The sequence below is a fragment of the Cydia strobilella genome, chromosome 6 (genome assembly GCF_947568885.1).
Source record: "Cydia strobilella chromosome 6, ilCydStro3.1, whole genome shotgun sequence".
Classification (NCBI taxonomy): domain Eukaryota; kingdom Metazoa; phylum Arthropoda; class Insecta; order Lepidoptera; family Tortricidae; genus Cydia; species Cydia strobilella.
The window spans coordinates 21,067,681-21,091,628 of record NC_086046.1 but is presented as its reverse complement, the minus strand read 5'-3'; the positions used below and the strand labels follow the sequence as shown (position 1 = coordinate 21,091,628).

Here is a 23,948-nt window from a genome sequence, read left to right as displayed (position 1 = left end):
CTTATTTGAAGAAATTATGAATTAAAACTGATAGTTTTAATAGTGAGGCATCCAAATTAAAACAATGCATGTAATAACAATCCACAAAACGTTACAAAACAAATCAATCGATTTCACTTTCCGATTTTTTTACTTTGTTTATGCTGAATTATGATTGGTGAGTCGTTGCCCCTTTCTTATCTAGACCAATCAGTGATTGGTTCTTTTTGACAGTCAAGAGAAAACAAAAATAAAAATACCTACTACAATTTTCTTCATGTGAGATACTGTGCTTCGTTCGATTTCTTGGATTTTTAACGAAATTGATCGCGTTTTCTTATAAAAACAATTGATTCAAAGGCTTCTTTCTATACATGGTGCATCATTATCGTCAGATCGTTGTGAACGTGACATATTGGCGACGAATTATGTTGAAAAACAAGTGTGACGTCACAATTTTTATCAGCTGAGGAGTCGGATAGTGCAAAGAAAGGTCGGAACAAAACAAACAATATGGGAGGCGCCGTGAGCTCGGGCAGGGATAATAACGAGTTGATCGACAACCTAGTGAGCAGCAACTACATCCGGTCACGGGATGTGGAGCGAGTGTTCAGGGCGGTGGACCGCGCGGATTACATGACGCGGGATGCACGGGACCAGGCCTACAAAGACCTGGCGTGGCGGCACGGCCCACTGCACCTCTCCGCGCCCTGCATCTACAGGTACGCGCCCCTAACGACAGCCTCACAAACAAAAGTCAACGTAAACATTTGGCCTTTGATTATAATCGCCATTCATAATCACTTGTTTGTAATTTTACGTGAACTAAAACTTGACTTGACCCCTTTGTCCAGTGTAGCATCAGCAGATAAAGAGTGGACCTTATATGCATATGACATACGCAGTGGCGTAGCTAGGCGTGGGCGAAGTGGGGCTTTCGTGCACAGTGAAATAAAAGGGCCTCGCAGATGCGATTTCGCCCACGGTTCACGCTACGCCACTGGACATATCTTCTTCTTCGTCTTTGCCTTTATCCCATTATTTGGGGTCGGCTCTCCTCGTTCTCATGCGCCAGGACCGTCTGTCCTGGGTTGTCTGTGGATTTAATTGGGCTTGTTCTAAATCCTTTGACACGGTGGACCACCAAGTAGCAGGCCGGCGCCCTGGTCCTCTTTTGGTTTCCTGAAGGGCCAGTGCCTTTTTCACGACATGGTCATCGCCACGCCTCATAATATGTCCATACCACCTCAGCCTCTGTTTGGAGAGTTTCTCAGTGATGGGCGCTATTTTGAAACTTCCTCTGATGTGCTCGTTACGCACTTTATCAAGTCTAGTCTACGCCACTGGACATATCATATCATTTATTCAGTAATCATCAATAATCATACATTGTCATAGGCGTCCATAGGCTACGGTGACTGCTTACCATCAGGCGGGCCGTATGCTTGAATGCCACCGACATGGTAAATTTTTTTATATAATTTCACTTCAAGAAAAGTTAAGAATAAAAAATACAGAATTTGATTAATACGGTTCATTAATAATAATAATAATAAATTTTGTCCCCCATATTCTGTCTCTCCTACCCTGGCCATTATGTAACTAAAAATATTGTGTTTATGATTTTAATTATTTCAATTTTAATCCCAATGATGTTATTATGTTATTAATAAAATGCTTTAAAGTTTTATTTTTCATAATAAGACAAGGATTAATGGAGTGTACTCCATATTTATTCTAATTTATGAAGTATACCTAATTTAATGGATTCAAGGGAATGATATCTGGATAAAATTACTGATTTGTCGTATAACCTAGAAAGGGACAGGCCAGGGAAGACATTTTGCATGTTTGAGGCGCAATTGTGTCAAAACTGAGATAATTAATGAATTAAAATTGACTGTTTATAAAGGAATTGCAATCTTTTAAGTTAAATTACCATAATTTATTTAAATTGTTTAAGAAAAGTATATATGACATTGTCCATGATATATAGATATGTATCATGGACATTGTTAATACCTCTTAACTTAGAATGACCCATACAGTAAATATTCCAATGTGTTTACACATCTAAATCCTATATTCTCATCTTGTTAAACATATTATAGATGTTCTATACAAATGGTTGACGGGTGAACTCTTTGCCCGACAGTGAAGTGATGGAAGGTCTGGAGCTGTCTGCAGGGCTGTCTTTCCTGAATGTGGGCTCAGGTACAGGATACCTCAGCACCCTGGTGGGGTTGATCCTGGGCTCCAGCGGCATCAGTCATGGGGTGGAAGTGCACCCCACGGTGATCGAATATGCTAACAAAAGGCTCGGACAGTTCATAGAAAACTCTCCAGTTTTGGATGAGTTTGATTTTTGTGACCCTAAGTATTATCAAGGTAAGTCAAATTTAAATTTAATGTTTTGACTTTTATTGTTGTGAATTCAATCTACCAATATTATATATTTACTGCACATTTTGCAGTGGCATGTAATTTATATCCATGTTTCAATATAAATGATTCTTTAACATGTTTGGCTTAGCAATGTCTATAGATGTTTGATGTACATATATTTTTTTTTTTTTTTATTCTTAATTTTTATAGAGGCTTCCGTACACTCGTGGTGACGATGCCAGCCTCATAGGGGAGTTCACGTGTGTAACTAACCTTCAGACCTAAGTTCCAGATATTTTTTATAATATGTAAACATTTTCTCAGCACCTTCTGATAGCGGTTGAGAAAGCAAGCTATTCAAGGATAATGCGCTGTCCAAAATATTTCCTAAAATGTTTTTCCGCTCGACTTGGCCTCTAGTGCATTCTATAAATATGTGGACTAGGTCTTCTATTCTGTTACAATGCTCACACAGGTTTGTATCTCTTTTTTTCATGAGGTGATAAAATGTATTACACGGAATATGTCCCGAACGCAGACGTAGTGCACACGTTACCGTCCCTCTAGCAAGTCTGGCACCATCAAACCATGGAACCCAACCGGGTCGTCCTTGAACACTACTATACCATATACCCTTTACAACAGAAACTTCTACGAATTTCTTATTCCACTTTTCTAAACATAAGTTCCTTATTTTCGGCATTAATTCTGTTGCATAGGGCTTACATGCAAGGTCTGTTCCTTTATGAATGGATTCATGTGCAAAACTATCAACAATTTCGTTACCTCTAATACCTACGTGTGATGGAATCCATTGAATTTTGACACATATATTTTTATGTTGCAGCTCGTGTATCATTTTCAGTGCTTGGTAGGCAATCGACATTCCTCGGTTGCCCGAGACACATCGAGCCAGGTGTTGTAGTGCACTCCTCGAATCTGATAAAATAACCACATCTTGAGGGTTCAAAAGTTCATTGTAATAAACTAATGCTTTTGCGATTGCCAATAGTTCTGCTCTCATTATGCAAGACTCCTTAGCTAACTTAAATTGTCTATTAAATTTCCTTTGTGGATCAAAGAATGCACTACCAACACCTACCGAGGTTTTGGACCCATCTGTATACAATTTATAAAAGGAATTATATTTTAAGCCTATTACCTCTAATGCCTTCTGTCTTAGCAGTACACTATTATTAATCTTTTTTGGGATATCCATATCTGTCAAGTGACATTCAATACATGATTTAATGTTTATATATGATACCCATATGTTTAACTCGAACATATCTAGAATATTATTTTGGGATCCTTGAATATCTTCACGAGCCAGTTGATTATTGACATTTACTAGTATTGGTTTGGTTTTATTGGTCCAATATCTATTTTCACATAAATTACTTAGTTCGTGTAATTTACCTTTTAAATTACTTTCATCTATGGTAGAAATTTTAAGTACATATCTAAGCGCTAACCATTCTCTTCGGATATTTAATGGAGGTAGGCATAGCTCACTCTCCATCACGTGAATGGGCGTAGTTCGAATGAAACCACCACATATTCTCATAGCTTGATTTTGAAGAACATCCAATTTCATTAAATTGGTCTTAGCGCTAGTACCATACAAAAAGCTCCCGTAATCAATCCTGCTTCTAATCAAAGAAATGTATAATCTACGAAGATGTTTCTGGTGAACTCCCCAAGATGCTCCAGCCAGAACCTTTAGAATGTTAAGAAATTTGTATATTTTACTGCAAGTTTCTCTAATATGACTAGTCCATCTTAACCCTGTATCAAGCCAAAGTCCTAGGTACTTAATTTTGTTAACATTTTGGATGATTTTATCTTTCACTTTTATCTTAAACTCTTTTCTTTTCCTTCCTCTTTTAAAAATACATGTTTTAGTTTTTTCTTCCGAGAGTGACAAGCCAATATTATCTAAATCTGTGGAAAGGTTAGTCAGGGCTAATTGCAGATTTTTCTCTGCTTCACTGTTATCAAGGTATGTATACAGCACAAAATCATCTGCGTATTGCGAAACCACTACATTAGGAATATTTCTACATATATTTATAGTGGCAATATTAAACAGTAAAGGCGACAAAGGATCTCCTTGGGCTAAACCTATTCTCGTGGATCTAACATTTACTTGATTACAAGTTCCTGCCATTTCTAATTGACGATTAGACAAAAAGTTCCAAATGTAAACGCAGAGACTTCGATCAATGCCTAAACTATGTAACATCTGAACTAAAGTTTTAACATTCACGTTATTGTACGCACTATCAATGTCTACAAAACAAGCTAAGGTTGGAATTTGTTTTGAAAATCCAATTTGGATGTGACTTATTAAACTAGATAAATTATCTAAGCACGAATGTGCACGTCGAAAACCGGTAGTACCACGCGGAAATAATGACTTACTTTCAAAATGCCATTCCAACCTTCTCATAATAATTAAATGAAAAATTTTACATGGGCAGGATATAAGCGATATCGGACGTAAAGAAGAAGAAAGGTTTGGATCTCGACCCGGTTTTGCTATGGGTAACACTCTCACTTGTTGCCATTGATTAGGAACTTCTCCTACACGTAAAATCCAGTTATATAATCGAACTAAAAATAGTTTTGCTTTTGTCAGAAGATGAAATAACATAGAGTAGGATATATTATCCATTCCCGGAGCGGTGTCCTTTTTCCTTAAGACGTTTTCTAGCTCAGCCAAAGTAATTTCTCTGTCCAAATTTCCATTTGAACACTCAGAAAATTCTGGAGGTGCTTCTTGAGCTGAATCAGGAGTAAGAGAGCGAAGAAGTTCTTGGGCTCTTTCGGGATCCACACCACTACCAGAAGATCGGCTACCCTTCATCCATCTCATCCTTCGCCACATTTCAGTTGGAGAGCTTTCTTCGTCTATGCTCGAGCAAAATTCCGACCAATTCTTGGAGCGTGCACGTTGGATTATTTGTTTGGCCTGTATCACTTTGTTTTGTAATCTATTGTAATTGTCTGGAGTTGGGTTTCGCCTTAATTGAGCTAACGCTAGACGTCTTTCGGCAACTACTTTAGAGATAGAAGAGTCCCAGTATGGTTTCGGTATAAATTTTCTATTAGGCTCAGTACAGTATTTGATCCATGGGATTGCTTTTTCAGCCGCCGCGTTTATGTTATGCAAGAAATAGTCGTAACATAGCTGGACAGTATCAAATTCGCCAGGATTATCAAAAGCTACTTCTAAGTCTTCACTGTAGTCCTTCCACTTCGCTTCCTTTAGATTACGCTTTTTATTATAGCTTCCAGATCTGTTAAAACCAAACGTTACTTTAATAACTATATGGTCACTTCCAAGAGTTTCGTTGGTTGCTTTCCAGTTTATTTTAACAGCAATATCTTGGGAAGCAAACGTTGTGTCAGGAGAAGACTGCTGTAGGATACCATTAGCTAATCGGATCCTAGTAGGACTTCCGTCATTCATGCATATGTATTCATGTTCAAACATTGATTTGTAAACAATTTCTCCTTTTCGATCAGTCTTATATGACCATGATAAATGGTGAGCATTGATATCCCCAGTAACCAAAGTCTCTGTACTATGCAAACTAAAAATTTGATCCCAATCATTTTGGGTCATGTTAATTCGAGGTGGGCAGTATAAATTAACAATATATTGAAGGCCTGGTACATTTAGGATCTTAACTCCTATTACTTCTATATCTTTATTGTGTAAGAACACGTTAGTGACTATAATCTTTACTGATTTATGTATTAACATACAGACACCGCCGTACGAATCATCCCTGTCGAATCTCACAATGTTATACCCGCTGACTTTAATAACGTCTTCTTCGCTTAACCACGTCTCACTTATAAGAGCTATGTGTATTCTGTCTTTATTTAGTAACAACTGTAAATCGTGTATTTTCGGTCGTAGACTATTTGCGTTCCATTGTATAATGTTTAACATCCATTATGATTCGAACCTAAAAACTTCATCAGGATACCCATATTTATATACTTTCGTAAATAATCTAAAGCTTCAATAACTATTAACTGTATTATGTTTTGTATCTTCTCTCCAATTTCACAATCCGCAAATATAATTTCTTTTATCTTTTCCCATAATCTTACTAGAAGCTTCTTATCTCGATCTTTCGTACTGTTTCCCTGTCTAGTAACCTTATCTTTTTCCTCAACTACCTCCATGACTTTTTCTTCATTGTTCGTTATTTTAGTTCCATTTTCTTTAGTATTGGATTTCACTATTTTCCTTTTAGGTCTTTTGGTGTCAATATTTGTTTCTTGTCCTTTTCCAGTCAGTTTGGCCGATGATTCAGCATCTTCCTTGGTTTTTGTTATATTACTTTGCTTAACTGAATCGGAATAACCTTCTATTTTATTAACTAGATTTTTTACTAACTTATCACTTTTGTTTTTGTCTCGTTCGATATTGTTGATTTGAATTTCTTGCGCTCTTTCTTCCTGATAACTCTCGGTTGATTTGATATTTTGAGTTTTCTCACTATATTTCAACAGCGCTATTTTATATGAGCATTTTTGTTCAGACATAATATCCCTAATTGATCTTTCTCTTTCGTATGTTGGGCAATACCTTTTAAACATCGCCATGTGATTACCTTTGCAGTTTACGCACGTATACTCTGTTGTGTCACAATTTTCATGGTTTTGACCACATTTTGGGCATACATCTTTTTTTGATGGGCAGAATACTCTCATATGTCCGTATTTCCAGCACTTTGAACACTGCGTTACGGGACTGCGTTGCGCTACTGGGTAGAAAGCGGCGCACACCTCTCGACACCCCTGAGCCGCTCACACCGGTGTTGCTCCTGGTCGTCTTCACGACGGCAGTTTCAGGGGCCCATCTAGTCAGCGGCAAGTCACCACCTGCCTCGATAACGTGTTTTAACATTGTTATGGCAGGTGTCCGGAGTTCTTTACAATAGCCCAGTCTCATTGTCCACCCAAACTTTAATCCATAGACCGGTATACTGTTCACTTTTTCTGCAATAGTCCCAATGCCTGCTGCGACCGGTTCATGGGTGTCTATTGTTGCGCCTGTGAACGGGTTCCAGCAGGCGTTCTACATGACATTAAAGCTCTCCAAGGGGCCTCTACGTGTTGGATCTATATCCCCACGCAAGCCTATCAAAAGACCGGGATTTATAGGCCCGTGATATCGAAAGAGATACAAATAATAATAATAATAATATATTCTTTAATAACATGTTCTTACTTTTCTTGTTGTGAATTCAATCTACCAATATATTTACTGCTCATTTTGAAGTGGCATGTAATTTATATCCATGTTTCAATATAAATGATTCTTTAACATGTTTGGCTTAGCAATGTCTATAGATGTTTGATGTACATATAATAATATGCTTAACAACAATTTAATAAATGTAATTTTACAGCCAAAAACAAAATCTTAAATAGTAATCTAGTTATATCAAAGAGGATATAATAAGATAGAGCGATACTGTCATAGTAAATTTTGTAACCACTGTAAATTCACTGCCATATATCGACATACTTTAAAACTAAAAATGAAGATTTATAAAAATACGTTAAAACGTATTTAAATATGGATCAGATTTTTTTATTTGCATTAATTATTTTTATATGATTTTGACCCATGTTCTTTCACTGATATGCGTTAAAATTATAAATAACAAACGAAACCGTCAACGCTAGTGGCGCCATCTGATTGAGAATCAAATTTTCGTGATTTTCGAGGCACGTTTTTTCCTTAGACTGTATCCATCTATTACGGAGTTATATCTATCTTTGGTTATATGTAAGAAATCCGCATCGCAGGCTTTGTACGGTGGACAACTTAATTGATGTTGCTGGTTGGCTGATAAAATATTTCATAAAAATACACATGTTAGTTGTTTGATCAGCCATACTAATTTTCATCATCATCAGCCCTTTATCGCCCACTGCTGAGTATAGGCCTCTCTTCTAGTACGCCACTTGTCCCGGTCCTGAGCTAATCTCATCCAGAAGTGAACCGCAATCTTCCGGATACGGAATACTAATATTATATCCACAAAACTAACTGTTACCTTCTCGTGGCTAAACTGTTTTGTGGGTTTTGTACAGGCAACGGACTGTGCATAGCACCATTGGGGGCACCCTACGACCGCGTCTACTGCGGTGCCGGCTGCCCAGAGGAGTACCAGAATTACTTCAAACAACTCATCAAGGTATGTGTTGTTTTCCAGATACTAAAATAAGATTTTGATTCGTCAATCTTCTACTCAACCTGCTCAATCCAACTGAGCAACTGACATACACTTATTGGTACAAAGCAGACAAGATTGGGTAGTTTTTTAGTATCTTACAAATATCATTAATTATTTTTTGTAATTTGTAATATTTCATCCACATTTTTAATACGGTGTAATAGGCAGTTGTCATTGTGCAATAAAACTAGTCACTAAGAAAACCTAGAATCCATTAAAGTTTACTTAGGATATTTAACTAATGTTGGGGAATGCCTTGACTTATGTATGTATTTATTTTTGTGTAAGCATCATTAGGTGGGTCCACCTAGAACGAGTCATCTCGCGAGGAAATTGCCGCGCGAAGTAGCTCGGTCTGTGGAGCCGTGCCTCGCCCGAGGCATTGCAGCTTCAATTTCCTCCAGAACCACTATTACTTTACCATTTGTAAAGTTTGTTAGGTTGCAAAATCAGAGTTTCCAAATATACTTATAACATTTCTGGCTGTTGGAAACAGTACTTATTTATTAAAATGTTCCAGGTGGGTGGTATCCTAGTGATGCCGCTGAACGACAACCTAGTCCAGGTAAAGAGAGTCGGCGAGTCCGAGTGGACATCGCGCAGCGTCCTCAACGTTTCGTTCGCGACGCTGCGCGTGCCCACTAAGGAGGAGGCTGGGGATCTTATTAGATTGGGTGAGTTATTCTATCTATATTTCATATTTTGACATCTACAATTCTTATAAACTATGTACTCGATATTCATTATTGATTTGTCATAGCTGTAAGTAGGATTACAAACTCGTACTTGTTGAGCATGATAGTTTAGTTTCTAGTATTAAGTTTAATGTTTTTGTACGCCGTTTGGTAAAATATAGTGAAACTGTACATATATAAACTGGCCACCACTGTAATTGTACCTATATTTACAAATAAAACACTTACTTACTTATTTTCCTCTTCCAATGGTGGTGGTCTGCCTTAGTATAGTCTGTTCGGAGAGATAATAGTCGTGGAATTAATTGGGCCCCATATATTCCATGACTCTTTTCTTACCGCACAGACTACAGTCACAGACTATAATTGTTGAACCATTTAGGGTTTACTTTACTTTAGATTGGACATTTCATACCGTTAAGGGGCCCACTGACTATCAGTCCGTCGGACGATAACGGCCTGTCAGTTGTTCGGAACCGTCAAATTTTTGTTCTTGTGGGACCAACCCCGAAATCGCAAAAAAAAATTTAGGCTGTTTCAATACATTTTGGCTGGTCTATTTTCTATGGGAGGGTAAAAAATTTTTTCGCGATTTCGTGGTTGGTTCCATAATAAAAGTTATAGTTACAGGAATTTACTTATTTTTTAGCCACCCTGTATGTTACATGAATATTCATGTCAAATTAAAAATGTCTTTTTAAAATAAGAGCGCAACTTCGATGTGTTGCAGGCGTCCATAGGCTACGGTAACTGCTTACGATCAGGCGGGCCGTATGCTTGATTGCCACCGACGTGGTATAAAAATAAAAAACCGGCCAAGTGCGAGTCGGACTCGCGCACCGAGGGTTCCGTACTTTTTAGTATTTGTTGTTATAGCGGCAACAGAAATACATCATCTGTGAAAATTTCAACTGTCTAGCTATCACGGATCATGCGTTATAGCCTGGTGAAAGACAGACAGACAGACGGACAGCGGAGTCTTAGTAATAGGGTCCCGTTTTTACCCTTTGGCTACGGAACCCTAAAAATTATGACGGCTAGCAGCAGGTTCGTGTGACTCTTGATGCAGAGACGTTGATTTTAGCTGGTGCACGCTTTGTGCCTTAACAGTTTGTTCAAAGAATCTTTTCACATCACCTATTCGAAAAGGGATAGTAGGTCTCCTAAAACGCAGCCATACTTGTCTATGCAATTTAAAAAGTTTATATTTAAAAAGTTTTGTACAAATATTTCACAAAGCATAATTATGCGGTTTTGTATTGTGTATAAATTTGTAAATACTTAGTTTAAATCAATAACTTTATAATAATAAATATAAGTGATATCAGTCTTCATAGTGTTCTTCCGAAGATTCGGTTCAAAGGGGTAAGAGCTAATTTGTTACCAGAAAAATCTACAAAAATAATGTACCTGATTTTCATTGTATCATTTTAGGTGTTTGCTGCTGTCTTTGAAAATATATTAGGTACATAATTATGAGCTGTAGGTACTTTTAATTTGTCAGTACAGTCACGTCTGAAAATATCGATACGGACAAAGTGCCAGAAGTATGTACCTATACACTTCTATGGGCCATGCCTGAAAATAAATGATTATTTAATTTAATTGATTTTTTCTAAGGTCGTGTATACATATTTTTGGCACTTTGTCCGTATCGATCTTTGCTTAAAATAATAATGTTTTGAAACCTAATTATTATTATTATTATTTAAGCTTTGTTTCTCGCACATCTATTATAAAATTGACTTTTCTTTTGTTATGTTTTTATGATGTGTGATCCCTTGAGGGTAAAAGCCTCCTCCATCTTTTTCCATTTCTCTTTGTCTGTAGCATTGTTCTCCCAAGTATTTCCTGCAATTGCTATGATGTCATCGACCCATCTTTTTCTTTGTTTTCCTGAATTGCGTTTGCCCAGTGGGCCTTTCCATTTGGTTGTTTGTATGGTCCATCTCTTGTCCTTGTATCTAGCCAAATGTCCAGCCCATCTCCATTTTTGTCTTAAACTAAACTGTAGTGCGTCTGTCAGTTTTGTTCTCATCCGGATATCTATGTTTTTTACTTTGTTTATTCTTCTTAGTTTCAATAGGCTTCTTTCCATTGCATGTTGGCATGATAAAAATTTTTCTTTAACTTTCTCGGTGAAGACCCATGTCTGGCATCCGTGGGTTAAACTGGGGAGAATGCAGGAATCCATAACTATTTTCTTTATTTTTAAACTATAGTTTCCTTTTAGGATTTCTTTATGTGACCAGTATTTTCTCCAAGCTATGTTTATCCTTCTTTCCACCTCGTTTATGTTGCTATTGGGGTCAAAGGAAATCATTTTACCTAGGTATACATAGTTATCCACGTATTCTATTTGTTTTCCTTCTACAGTTATACTTTTTTTGTGACTGTTCGTCATAACTTTGGTTTTAGACGCGTTCATGTGTAGGCCCACTTTTTGGCTCTCTGAATTTAGCCTCTTTAACATTGTCTCCAGACCTTTGGCAGTGTCACTGAATAAAACGATATCATCCGCAAACCTCAAATGTGTTAGTTTTTTATTTGATATCCATATGCCTTCCTTTTCCCATTGAAGTTTTTGAAAGATTTCTTCCAACACCGCTATAAAAAGTTTTGGAGAGAGGGGGTCTCCTTGTCTCACACCTTTTCCGACTTTGAATTTCTCTCCTAGCCTTTCCAGTCTCACCCTGCTGACGCTGTTGGAGTAGATGTTCTTTATGATGTTGATGTATTTTTCATTAATTTTGTTCTTATTTAATGTGTTCCATATTGATGCGTGTATTAAGCTGTCAAATGCTTTTGAGTAGTCCACAAATGCCACATACAGTGGTCTTCGGAATTCTTTGAATTTTTCTACAACTTGTTCGATGGCATGTATGTGGTCGATTGTTGAGTATTGTGGCCGGAAGCCGGCTTGTTCGATCGGCTGGTTTTTGTCAATTTCTGGTGCTATTCTGCTTAGTAATATTGATGAGAAGAGCTTGTAGATTGAGGAAAGTAGGCTGATTGGCGTGTAATTGCTGATGTCAAGCGGGTCTCCTTTTTTGTAAAGCAATATGATGTTGGATTGGCACCATTGTGTCGGAACTAATTCCTCTACCAATACTCTGTTGAAAATGTTGACAAGGTGTTCGGCTAATATAGGCGCACCGATTTTTAAGGCATCATTTGTGACTTGGTCCGGGCCTGGGCACTTTTCAGGTTTTAATCTTTTGATATGCTCCATTACTTCTTTTGAGTCTATTGGGTTTACTGTTGATGTTCGTGCCATTACTTGTAGAGCAGGGTTATTTTGTTCATATTGTATTGTATCTGTAGGCTGTTTATATAGGTCGGAGTAGAAAGCTGTTGCATGTTTTATTATATAATTTCTATTGAAACCTAATATATGTATGTAATTTCCTCATAGGTGATGTGAAAAGCAGTATGTGTCACATGGTAGCAAAATATTTTTTACCTTGGGCGTTAACACTTGAATCCTTCGCTTCGTTTAGGATTCAATTGTACGCCCTCGCCGTAAATATGTCATTTTGCTCCCTTGTGACACAATCTACTTGTATATTAGGTTATATTCTGGCATGGCACTAATTTGAATATATTTTCCTAGAAGAGCAGTGCCCGGCGCGTCTCCAAACCCTCTGCCGCGGCATGGTGCGCGCGGCGCTGCGCGGCGGCGTGTGGCGGCGCCACCCCGAGCTGCGCGCGCCGCCGCCGCGCCCGCCGCCCGCCAAGAAGCCGTGCCCGAGGCGGATCTGTATACCCATTGAGGACGAGAGTGATGTTGGTAAGTGCAAAGATAGATATAACTCCGTAATAGATGGATACAGTCTAAGGAAAAAACGTGCCTCGAAAATCCACGAAAATTTGATTCTCGATCAGATGGCGCCACTAGTTTTGGCCTACACTCGTATAGAGGGCGTTGACTGTTTCGTTTGTTATTTATAATTTTAACGCGTACCAGTGAAAGAACATGGGTCAAAATCATATAAAAATAATTAATGCAAATAAAAAAATCATTTATCCATATTTAAGTACATTTTATCGCATTTATATAAATATTTATTTTTAGTTTTAAAGTGTGTCGACAGATGGCAGTGAATTTACTGGGGTTACAAAATTTACTATGACAGTACCGCTCTAGTATAAGTTACTCTATGGTAAGTGTAAGCAGTGTTGCAGTATTGCAGAGACTGAAATGACAATTAGCTCCATGCATGAATTTATTTTTATTTTTGGATTCATAATTTATATCGTTGGAACACCGGAAATGATAAAAATACTTTTGTAAACCTTGACATTATTTTATTAATAAATATTTAAAATGTTGAAAATTTTTGAGCGGTTGAAACGCTCATAATTTTTGGCGCGAATTCGACAGAGCGTGATGACGTCACACGTTGGGCGGTCCAACTGACGTTTGCTACTAATGACACTAATCTGTCGAACGCGTGACGTCACGTGGCGTTTCGAGCGTTTCGCTCACTAGCTTTTCGCGGGAAAATTTTTGTACTTTTTATTTATAATTTTAAGTAATTAAATGGTAATTTAAAAACGGAAATGCATTTGTAACATGATATAACGGTAACAAACATCCGAATAAAACATATTTCGTTCAAATATAAACTTCATGCATGAGACTAATTTGATTGGCTTATTTACTAGCCAATTTTTTACTACAATCAATCAGTCTTACAAACTGGGATAATCGAACGGATATAAAAACCAATAGTCCAATATTTGGTTCACTATCGAGTAAAGTTACCAACACAGCGTTTTGTCGTGTAAAACGATATTTAAAGACAGGCAGGCAAACATCGGTTTAATAATGTTTCATAGAGTATTTTATAATTAAAACTATATGTAGCCATTTTTCACCCTACATACTTTTCTACAGAGGGCTTAAATGCACTACACGACCTGGATCGCAACGGCGGCGCGGGCGAGATGAACGCCTTACTATCCTTAGTGCTGAGCATGGGCCCGTCCCGTGTGGCCGGCGCCTTACGGTTCGACGCGCCGTCCGACGATACGTCTGATGACAACCCTGATGACTCCACCGACCAGGTAGTTAATGTAGTACTAGCTTTACTGTCCCTAGTGCTGAGCATTAGTCCGTCCCGCGTGACTGGCGCCTTACGGTTCGACGCGCCGTCCGACGACACATCTGACGATAACCCCGGCTACTCTACCGACAGTACCGACTAATAATTAATGATGTACATATTATCATATAGTTATTTTACCCCATACCCCTATGCCGTACTGATTGTTGCAATCAACATAATCGTGATATGCTACTATTAGGTGTTAGGTGTTAATGACAGTTGTCTGATGATAACCTTGGTTGTTACTGACCAGGTAACACACTATTTATAAACTATAATCAAAGCTATTACCCCATAATCGTTGTATATTGTTGTTAGAGCCAATGATTAGCTAGAATTGTAGAATATTTTATTTTTATTTATCATTATCAGATAAATAACTTTTTCTTACTTTTAGCACTTTAATCTGTCAATCAAATCACTGACAGTGATATTTAAATTCACAAAATACTATACAACTTTAGTAGACGTATATCATTTAATAATATATCATGGATGGGTTTCGATATCTGAGTTGGATAGCTCGCCGAATAATTTGCGACAGAGCGCCATCTACTTTTAGGTGTTAAAACGCCCACGAAAAGTTTTCAGCTCTGTATATTTACTATCGTTTTGTTTCTTTTCGACGGACGTATGATTCGCAAATGAATAACCATGTAACTTGCTAGCGTTTTACCCCATATTACAATGCCGTATTAAATTGTAGTGTACGTTTTCCAGCGGGCCGACGACGCTAGCCCGCCCCGCTCGCCCGGCTCGCCGCGCAGCGTTTCCGAGCCGGAGTCGGGGGCGGGGGCGGGGGCGAGGGCGGGGGCGGGGGCGGTGGCGAGGGCGGGTGCGGGTGCGGGGGCGGGGGGCGCGCGCTCGCGCTCGTGGGGCCGCGCCGAGCGCCGCCCCTGCCGCGGCATGCTCACCTTCGAGCTCCGGGACGAGGAGAGGCCCAGGACTGCAGCCGATGACGCTGCCCCTGAACCGGGTAAGAGCCACGCCACACTAGCGTCGCCCGAGCGAGCAACGTTGGCGCAACTCCGCAGCGACGCCATTTTCCATAGAGTGGACTAGACGCCGACTCTCGGGAGACCCTAAGTTTTAGTACCTATACATCGTTTCATAACCTTTTACCGAACACTATGTTAATGAATTACTTAGGCCCAGTTGCACCAACCACATTTAACAGACCAATTAACGTCAAACAACAGTCAAGTATGAAATTTCCCATGCAATAAAATTTTGCGAACGCTTTAACGGTGACAGACGGTTTGGTGCAACCGAGCCTTAGGATAAAAGACGCCTTACTTCTTTGCTGTACTGATTTTTGTATTTTTGGTAATAGATAAACGTATTTTTTTATTTGATATTATATCATTTGACGTAAAATTACAACGACGTGGCGTCTGGTGTCTTTTTGTTAAACAGATTTTACTTTTTTTAGGTGACGAAATATTGTTAAGTAATTATTTTTTAAACGAGATAGGCCGTTGTGAATTGAGAAATTTGGGTTATTATCTATAGTAAATATTTACCTACTTACCTTTGATATAAAAAAATACATTTTATATTCGCAGCCGGTGTGCTCTGAACTTTATACTATTTTAAATACTTTTAATTTTCAATCTACAGAACCAGTCCCATCAGCCAGCAGAACAGAGTCCACCTCAGCAGCTGACAAAACACTCGACAAAGACAGCACGCCCGAACGCGACACGAGAAGCGACGGCGACATAGACAGGACACGCGACAGGAGCCAGACGCGCGACAGTGACAGGACCAGGACTGAGAGGAGGGATAGGCGTAGACGACGCAGGGACGGGCACAGCGATGATGAGCAGGATGAAATGCCGGCTGAGGTCGAGATATACTTGGGAAAGGTGAGTGGAAATCGATGCTTTAAATCAGCAAATATTTATATTTAAATACCAGGGTCAGGCCTATGAAACTCTCCGCGCGAGCTCGTATTCATACCTACGACACGCTTCCCGCCGGCGGTACTAAAGCTAGCCAGTTGGTTGCCACATGCGCTCACGCGCGCACGTCACCGCGCGCTATGCCAAAGTAATGTCTTCGTAACGAACAAATAACACAGCTTGTAGTATGGATGGATGCAGAAACAACAAGACAAATAAAAAATATTGTTTTTTCCTCTTTCGACGGATGAGGAAAAGTAAGTAGACATTCTCAATATAGGTACTTACACCTACTGTTATTATTTTTACGATAGTTACAAGCTTCGTAGGTACTATTAAATTGTTTTAAAGGTGTAGGTAATGTTTTTTACGACACATTTATAGCTAAGACACCTAAGTGTTTGAAAGAAGCGTCGGCAACCCTAGCGTTGTGCGGGGAGTGGCACGCTGAAGGTCACTCCATTGTATTTTTGTGTAGGCATCAAAACGGTAGGTATTTGCGTTTTCTTTGAGTGATAAGTATCTGTTCGTAAGAACTATTATATAATCTGTGCCAGGCTGCCAGGGTTTCTTAGTTTTTAGACGAACCCAAAAACTTTTATATTCGGAGCGAAATTCGGGATTATTATAACTCCGAAAAGTAACCATAACTAGCTTACAAAAGCGACTCACTCGATTAAAAAACTCCCGAACGATAGGACGCGCGACATTGACAGGATGAAATGCCGGCTGAGGTCGAGATATACTTGGGAAAGGTGAGCGGAGAAAAATAAAAACGAATTATGATTACCATTATCAAACGCAAAGCTAATAATGTGATATTTTTTTTTGTTCGATTTGCAAAAGAAGTTGTTAAGCAGGCGAGTTCAAAATGAACTAAACACAACTTTAAAAAAATAAGAGCGTTTGCAGGTTATTTTCAACACCCTAACCCGGGTACAAACTTCTACTGCTCACTGATTGATACACACATACATGCCATGTAGTTTACAATAACCACCCACGCCAACGACGCAATACGAGGGTCATGATAATTATTAGGCGTATCAGGTCTAATTCATATCTTATTTGCGTCTATCTGCCAATATAAAGAACCATTTTGATTACTTTTTTCAAAGATAGATATAACTCCGTAATAGATGGATACAGTCTAAGGAAAAAACGTGCCTCGAAAATCAAGAAAATTTGATTCTCGTTCAGAGGGCGCTACAGTCGTATAGATGGCGTTGACGGTTTCGTTTGTTATTTAACAATTTTAACGCATATCAGTGAAAGAACATGGGTCAAAATCATAAAAATAATTAATGCAAATAAAAATATCATTTATCTATATTTAAATACATTTTATCGTATTTTTATAAATCTTCATTTTTAGTTTTAAAGTGTGTCGACAGATGGCAGTGAATTTACTGGGGTTACAAAATTTACTATGACAGTACCGCTCTAGTATAAGTTACTCTATGCTTTTTTCAAAGGTACTAGCCCTTTGAACTCCACGCTTATCGTGCGCGGCGCGTCATCGTGAACCTTATCAGAGTGCACGAAGGTGGATATTTGTCTGCGGCCGCGCGCGACGCGCTTTATTTGATTCTAATAGTTTGTGTCTGCTGATCCGAAGGACAGTCGCCCTGTTGATGAACTAAAATTGTTCAGAACCAATTTATTTGGTTGCTTTTTTTTACCAGATGGGTGGTAGTGAAGCCACGACATCCCGGGAGATGGACTGGGATGCGGACGAGGAGGAGGTCGAGGACGACGAACCGGAGGAGGACACCGAGACCGAGCATGCGAGCCTCGAAGCCGACGGCGAGGCCGAGGCCGGCTCGTCGGGCAGTGCCGACAAACCGCCGAGGCAGAAGCTAGACAGCGGTAAGTAGTAGTGATACATACAGAGACCGAGCAAGCGAGGCTCGAGGCCGACGGCGTGGTCGAGGCCGGCTCGTCGGGCAGCGCCGACAAACCGCCGAGGCAGAAGCTAGACAGCGGTAAGTAGTAGTGATACATACAGAGACCGAGCAAGCGAGGCTCGAGGCCGACGGCGTGGTCGAGGCCGGCTCGTCGGGCACCGCCGATAAGCCGCCGAGGCGGAAGCTAGACAGCGGTCAGCATTTCAAGTGAGACTGGAGGCCGACGGCGATTGAGTACCAGGCCGAGTCCGACTTTTTGAAATAATGATGCCAAAAGTGATGTATTGAATTATGTTTTTATTTGCAGGTATCGGTGAAATGACGCCTTCAGCGGATTCCTCCCCGATCAGCACGGGCTACGAGGCCGGCAGCTCGCGCCGCTCCGGGCAGGACTCCGACGCCGGCTCCAGGACCGGTGAGTCTATTTACTCCGAAACACCAAACACGCGAAGTTTAAAACGTCCGAGGAAGATCAATTTTTCGCGCCGAAATGTTTTACATATTCCGATTTTTTTCTACTGACAAGTTGGTTTGCCAGACTATTTTTCGTCGCCCTAGTTAACTTTTCAGATGTATATACTTAACTGGGTAGAAAATGGATTTTTAAACTAGAAATTTTAGCTTTCAAATGTGTTTTTTACCGTGAAGTTAGCAACGGTAATTCGGTTTCGGAAGTTTTGTTAAAAGCTGAATATTAAAACTTAACTCCCGATTGCATGAATGATGACGCTTAGTTCTTAATATATTTATAAAATATACCTGGAAGCTTACTAACGTAGAAGACGGTTCGCAGTCCTCGACACTGAACGCCTTGATCACTTTCTTTCGTATAGTGACATCTATTTCAGTATATGACCAAAACATTGTTTCCCCAGCAGGCCGCCGCCGCCGCCAAAAGCGCCACTTCACGCGGCGCTCCTCGGGCTCCGGCGACTCCGGCACGTCGGACTCCTCCGGCGCCCGCCGGCACAAGCGCCGCGCCTCGGACGGAGGCGACGCCCGGCGCGTGCGGCTCTCTATACTTATGAAGAGGTCCGTTAAGGAGTTACCGCTGCCATATGCGCTTAAGAAGTATGTCAATCTAGGGCGGTGCTTTGAATTTTAGGTCTCTTTACTGGAAATATGCTAGATGTTATGCTAAGAAAGTTCTCAGCCAGTTAAGTCACTACCGAATACCACTATCTTCAGGAAAATTACTAAATCAGAGCGATATAACTCGTAACATTGTTAAGATATAGCCTCGTGAAAGTCAGCTGTCGCTCCGGTGACGGCACGGGCTCGCCGACGGGTCGTCGTCACAAGCGACGCGCTTCGGACGGAGCACACGACGACGAGGTCAGTTAAGGGTCTACCGCTGCCGTATGCGCTTAAGAAATACGTTAATCTTGGGCGTTGCTTCGACTTTGGTCTACTGAAAACACGCTCGATCCATTAGATGTTATGCTAGGAGCTAAGAAAGTTCTCAGCCGCTGTTTTGAGTTATCACTACAAAAAAAAATACCACTATCTTCAGAGAAAAGTACTAAATCAAGAGTTTTTCTCGTAAAGTTGTTAAATGTGTATAATGTAGACTCGTCAACGTCAGCTGCCGCTCCGGTAGATTATTTCATTCGATCCCGCAATTTTTCGAAATATAAGCAACGATTTGTAAAAATGATATAATCGAGTAACTAAACTATTAAGCGTCACTTGCACCATCCCACTAACCCGGGGTTAACCGGTTAAACCGACCCAGTGTCAAATTGTACTGGTAACCAACCTCCAGATTTAACCGGTTAACCCCGGGTTAGTGAATGGTGCAAGTGACCCTAAGTGTAACAATAAAATTAGCTCAGTAAAGTAATTCTTTCGTTAATGTGATCATGTCGCAACTCGGAATGCCTGTATAAAGTTACTGTACTGCTTATATTTCTATTGTGTCAGTACTGACTGGTTGTTCCGGACGCTCCATACGACATACGACTTTAAACCATTGTAAGAGAGTTGAATTTTGCTTGTACGGAACGTCTGAAGCTCAATGTTTGGCGGGTATCACACTGGATGCGATTCGCACGTCGCTCCGATGTTTGAGAGAGAAAACGCTATGCGCGTATTATAGCGACATCTCGCTCGCACATCGCAGTGTCGCATCCACGTAACCGCCTTAGTCATTTATTTTTTGAATTAGCGCTGTATAAGTCGTATTAAATTGAACGTTATTTTATAATATTAAGGTCTGTTTTTCAAGGCTAACGAAGAAATGTTATTCAAAATCAACTATTAATTGAATGTGGCCGTTGTAATTATAATTTTGTATATTATTATTTTTATATTTTGTTTTGTGTCACATTTGAAAGTAGGGGATTGTTTAATGTGTCTAGTCTAGGTTAGGTGTAAAGGTCTTTCTTTCTAAGATGGTTTTTCGAAAAAAAGTAAATGGTACCATTTTTTTCTGAAAACCCCCTTATTGTTGTAATTATATTAACTGTCATGTCTTGCATGTAATGGGGTTGGCCGGTCGAAATAATTAGCAGATGGCGCCAGCATAGCTTGCCCTGTCAGTCCCTAGAATTGTGTCAAATTTTTGTTTTTTTAATGCCCTGGATGCCAGCCCTTTAAGCTAAATCTCATAGAAAAAGGAGCAAGCTATGATGGCGTCATCTCTGCAAATCTTTGACAGTTGCCAACCGCATTAACATGGAGACTATATAAAGGAGCCAAATCTCTATGTATGAAAAGTGTCCATCAAAAAACAGTAATTAGGCGGCGCCACAATACACCGAAATACTACCAAAAACAACCTACGTAATTTGGTCGGGTTATTTGTTGCCTTATATGGTTCATGTTATACTCATGTCCCAGAGCCTAACTAGCGCCACCGGAGAGATTAGGAACTATTATTTAAAGCTGAAAGCGGTCACTTTTGCAACAATTCTGCCATAAGAGATTGGCATCCTTTCTATACCATCCATACCCATTAAAGGTGAATTGTGGGAAAGAAAACTTTTGTGTTTATGATTTTTTACCGTTATACAGTGAAAAATTAAATGACATTTAAATTTAATTATTAAGTTAAATGTCATCGCTAGTAAAGTGTAAATCAATAAATTGTTGTGATGTGCAGGCTTTACGGGCAAGCTTCGTGTTTTGTGCATTAGAGAAAGGGTAAGCAATCTTGATGTGTTTTTTTTTTATTGAAAAACACTTGAAAAATAATTCACAGCAAATATGTAATTATATAGCATACTAGCTTTTGTACGCGACTTCGTCTGCTTGGAATTAGTAATTTGGGTACCTTAATTTTTAAACAAATCTGCTTTTTAATCCATCCTTTTTCACCCCCAAATTGGTCCACACTATACATTTCCACCCCATTTTTTACACCCTTAAGGGATGATTTCGGGGATAAAAGTTATTCTATATCATTTCCCACAGCTCAAAGTATCCCCATACCAAGTTTCATCTAAATCGGTTCAGCGGTTATTGATTCCCCATACAAATTTCCACCCCCCTTTTCACCCCCTTGAGGGGTGAGTCCTGGGATAAAAAGTATCCTATGTCCTTCCCCGGGACTCAAACTATCTGTATACCAAATTTCAACTAAATCGGTTCAGCGGTTTAAGCGTGAAGAGGTAACACACAGACAGACAGACAGACAGACTTTCGCATTTATAATATTAGTATGGATATGATTATTTACATTATTTTGGTTTCATGAGTAATAATTACTGATTTTAAAGCGGGTTTCAATAAAAACACACGTGAAGATTGTTTACCCTTTTTCTAATGCTAAAAAGAATGAAGTAACCTAACCTAACCTAAGACGAGGTAGTCAGGCGATCATTATTTGTATGTACTATGCGACTTACTTGAAGAAATATTCAAATACTTAAAAAATACTTGAGGCTCGATGTACACATTGATTAGTGTTAAGTAACTTAACACACACTTAACACTAATCGATATCATAGAGTAACTTATACTAGAGCGGTACTGTCATAGTAAATTTTGTAACCCCAGTAAATTCACTGCCATCTGTCGACATACTTTAAAACTAAAAATGAAGATTTATAAAAATACGTTAAAATGTATTTAAATATGGATAAATGATTTTTTTATTTGCATTAATTATTTTTATATGATTTTGACCCATGTTTTTTCAATGCTATGCGTTAAAATTATAAATAACAAACGAAACCGTCATCGCCCTCTATACGAGAGGCCAAAACTAGTGGCGCCATCTGATCGAGAATCAAATTTTCTTGATTTTCGAGGCACGTTTTTTCCTTAGACTGTATCCATCTATTACGGAGTTATATCTATCTTTGGTGTTAACAATAATTAATGTGTACATCGGGACTTACATTTTGATTATTTTTTTGACGGATGTCAGTAGGAATATGACGAATAATAATTGCTTTTTCAGGTCCAATTCAGCACGAAAGAGATGCAGCTATTTGATATAATAAGATAGTAGTATTCATTAAATTTTATCAGATAGCTGCGTCTTTGTCTGCTATGAAAATGGCCTTTTAGACTGAATGTGTTATATTGTATCGAGGTTTATACTTATGTCCAGAGTTGTTAATAGTAGAAGAGGTGTAAAATGTAAGATAAATTATTACCTCAGATATGACAGCTAAAGTAGATGTCCTTGCGGTATAACTTTAGTTGTTAACTTGACGTTAGACAATCCAGCTACAGATGTAGTGCATAATTTTCCATCGTATTTTCTCGGAAGTTCATATTTGTCATGCTACTTCAGTCAAACTCAGTACTTATTGTACCGAGACTGACTGAAATGGCAAGACACGTTCGTACGTTTCCGTGAAAATACGATGGAAAATACTGCAGGTCCCATATTGGGATACCCTCCTACAATTTAGGAGGGAATTAAATCTTCTCGGGTCCGTGGTGTAGGGTTGGAGCCGGCGTAGTTTTTATCGCGTATATATATATATATATCTACTTGAAAATAATTGTAGTGTATAACTAGCCTTATGAACCGATTTTGCATGTACAACCAGCCTTAAAGTTTATAGTCTATGATTGTTCATTATTTTAGTATGTGGGTATTTTTGCACTTTGTAATTTTTCCTCAGTCACCCGTTGACCACGAACGCTGTAAAGGGTTCGAAACGTCGGGATGTATTATAAATTCAATATACGCGATATATCCGTTTTCATAGTTTTATTTCATGAGTAACTATCGCGGTAACCGTAGACAATATTACGATGGAAAATAATTATGCCTACATATGTAGTGCAGTACAGCTCCATCTAGTTGGGCTGTCAAACTCAAGATTCTTTAGATTTTACACTTGTTCTACTGTTTATAACTCTTTTTATGTCTGCGCGCGAGCGTTATAATGTTGACTTTAGTTCTGTAATTGTAAGGTTTAATAAAAAATAAAAAGTTCCAATTTCATTCTTACTTTTATATTTACCTTATTATATTTTCCTATATAAATACAAGGTACCTAAATGAGTATTAACGCGGTGGGTGCCGTTTATACTTATGTACAATATACACTGTGCGGGTAGTTATATCTAGCTTATTTCTAATTAAAATTAAATACAACCTTTTGCAGTCATGTTCAAATTATTGTCAAATATTTAAAGCCGGGCGGCATATATTTTTTTGTTATAATGTTAGAGCCTCTGAATGAGTTTTCTACTATGTCGTAACGATAGATAGTCGTCAGTAAATATACAAGCC

The 23,948-nt window shown here is 39.0% G+C and overlaps 2 protein-coding genes across 2 annotated transcripts; one reads left to right on the top strand and one right to left on the bottom strand.

Moving 5' to 3' along the window:
* The first annotated feature begins 203 nt into the window (after positions 1–203).
* LOC134742343 (uncharacterized) lies at positions 204–23,657 on the top strand. The gene is made up of 11 exons (XM_063675394.1): positions 204–701; positions 2,135–2,367; positions 8,491–8,594; positions 9,154–9,307; positions 12,942–13,118; positions 14,229–14,398; positions 15,160–15,415; positions 16,060–16,307; positions 18,029–18,212; positions 18,558–18,665; positions 19,126–23,657. The coding sequence occupies exons 1-11, from the start codon at positions 493–495 to the stop codon at positions 19,353–19,355; spliced, it is 2,073 nt and encodes a 690-aa protein (XP_063531464.1). The 5' UTR covers positions 204–492; the 3' UTR covers positions 19,356–23,657.
* Positions 4,921–6,930, bottom strand: LOC134742309 (uncharacterized). Its single transcript, XM_063675360.1, has 3 exons — positions 6,541–6,930; positions 5,348–6,268; positions 4,921–4,950 (listed from the first exon to the last, which is right to left on the bottom strand). The coding sequence occupies exons 1-3, from the start codon at positions 6,928–6,930 to the stop codon at positions 4,921–4,923; spliced, it is 1,341 nt and encodes a 446-aa protein (XP_063531430.1).
* Positions 23,658–23,948: the final 291 nt, after the last annotated feature.

What these genes read in the sequence shown, in the direction of transcription:
- LOC134742343 (XM_063675394.1), top strand. Translation starts at nt 493, where the DNA reads ATGGGAGGCGCCGTGAGCTCGGGCAGGGATAATAACGAGTTGATCGAC. An exon ending in TGACCCTAAGTATTATCAAG is followed by an intron (nt 2,368 to 8,490) that starts GTAAGTCAAATT and finishes GGTTTTGTACAG; the next exon opens with GCAACGGACTGTGCATAGCA. An exon ending in TCGAGATATACTTGGGAAAG is followed by an intron (nt 16,308 to 18,028) that starts GTGAGTGGAAAT and finishes TTTTTTTACCAG; the next exon opens with ATGGGTGGTAGTGAAGCCAC.
- LOC134742309 (XM_063675360.1), bottom strand. Translation starts at nt 6,930, where the DNA reads ATGTCTGAACAAAAATGCTCATATAAAATAGCGCTGTTGAAATATAGT. An exon ending in TAGTTGAGGAAAAAGATAAG is followed by an intron (nt 6,269 to 6,540) that starts GTTACTAGACAG and finishes CACGATTTACAG; the next exon opens with TTGTTACTAAATAAAGACAG. An exon ending in ACAATAGATTACAAAACAAA is followed by an intron (nt 4,951 to 5,347) that starts GTGATACAGGCC and finishes TTTTACGTGTAG; the next exon opens with GAGAAGTTCCTAATCAATGG.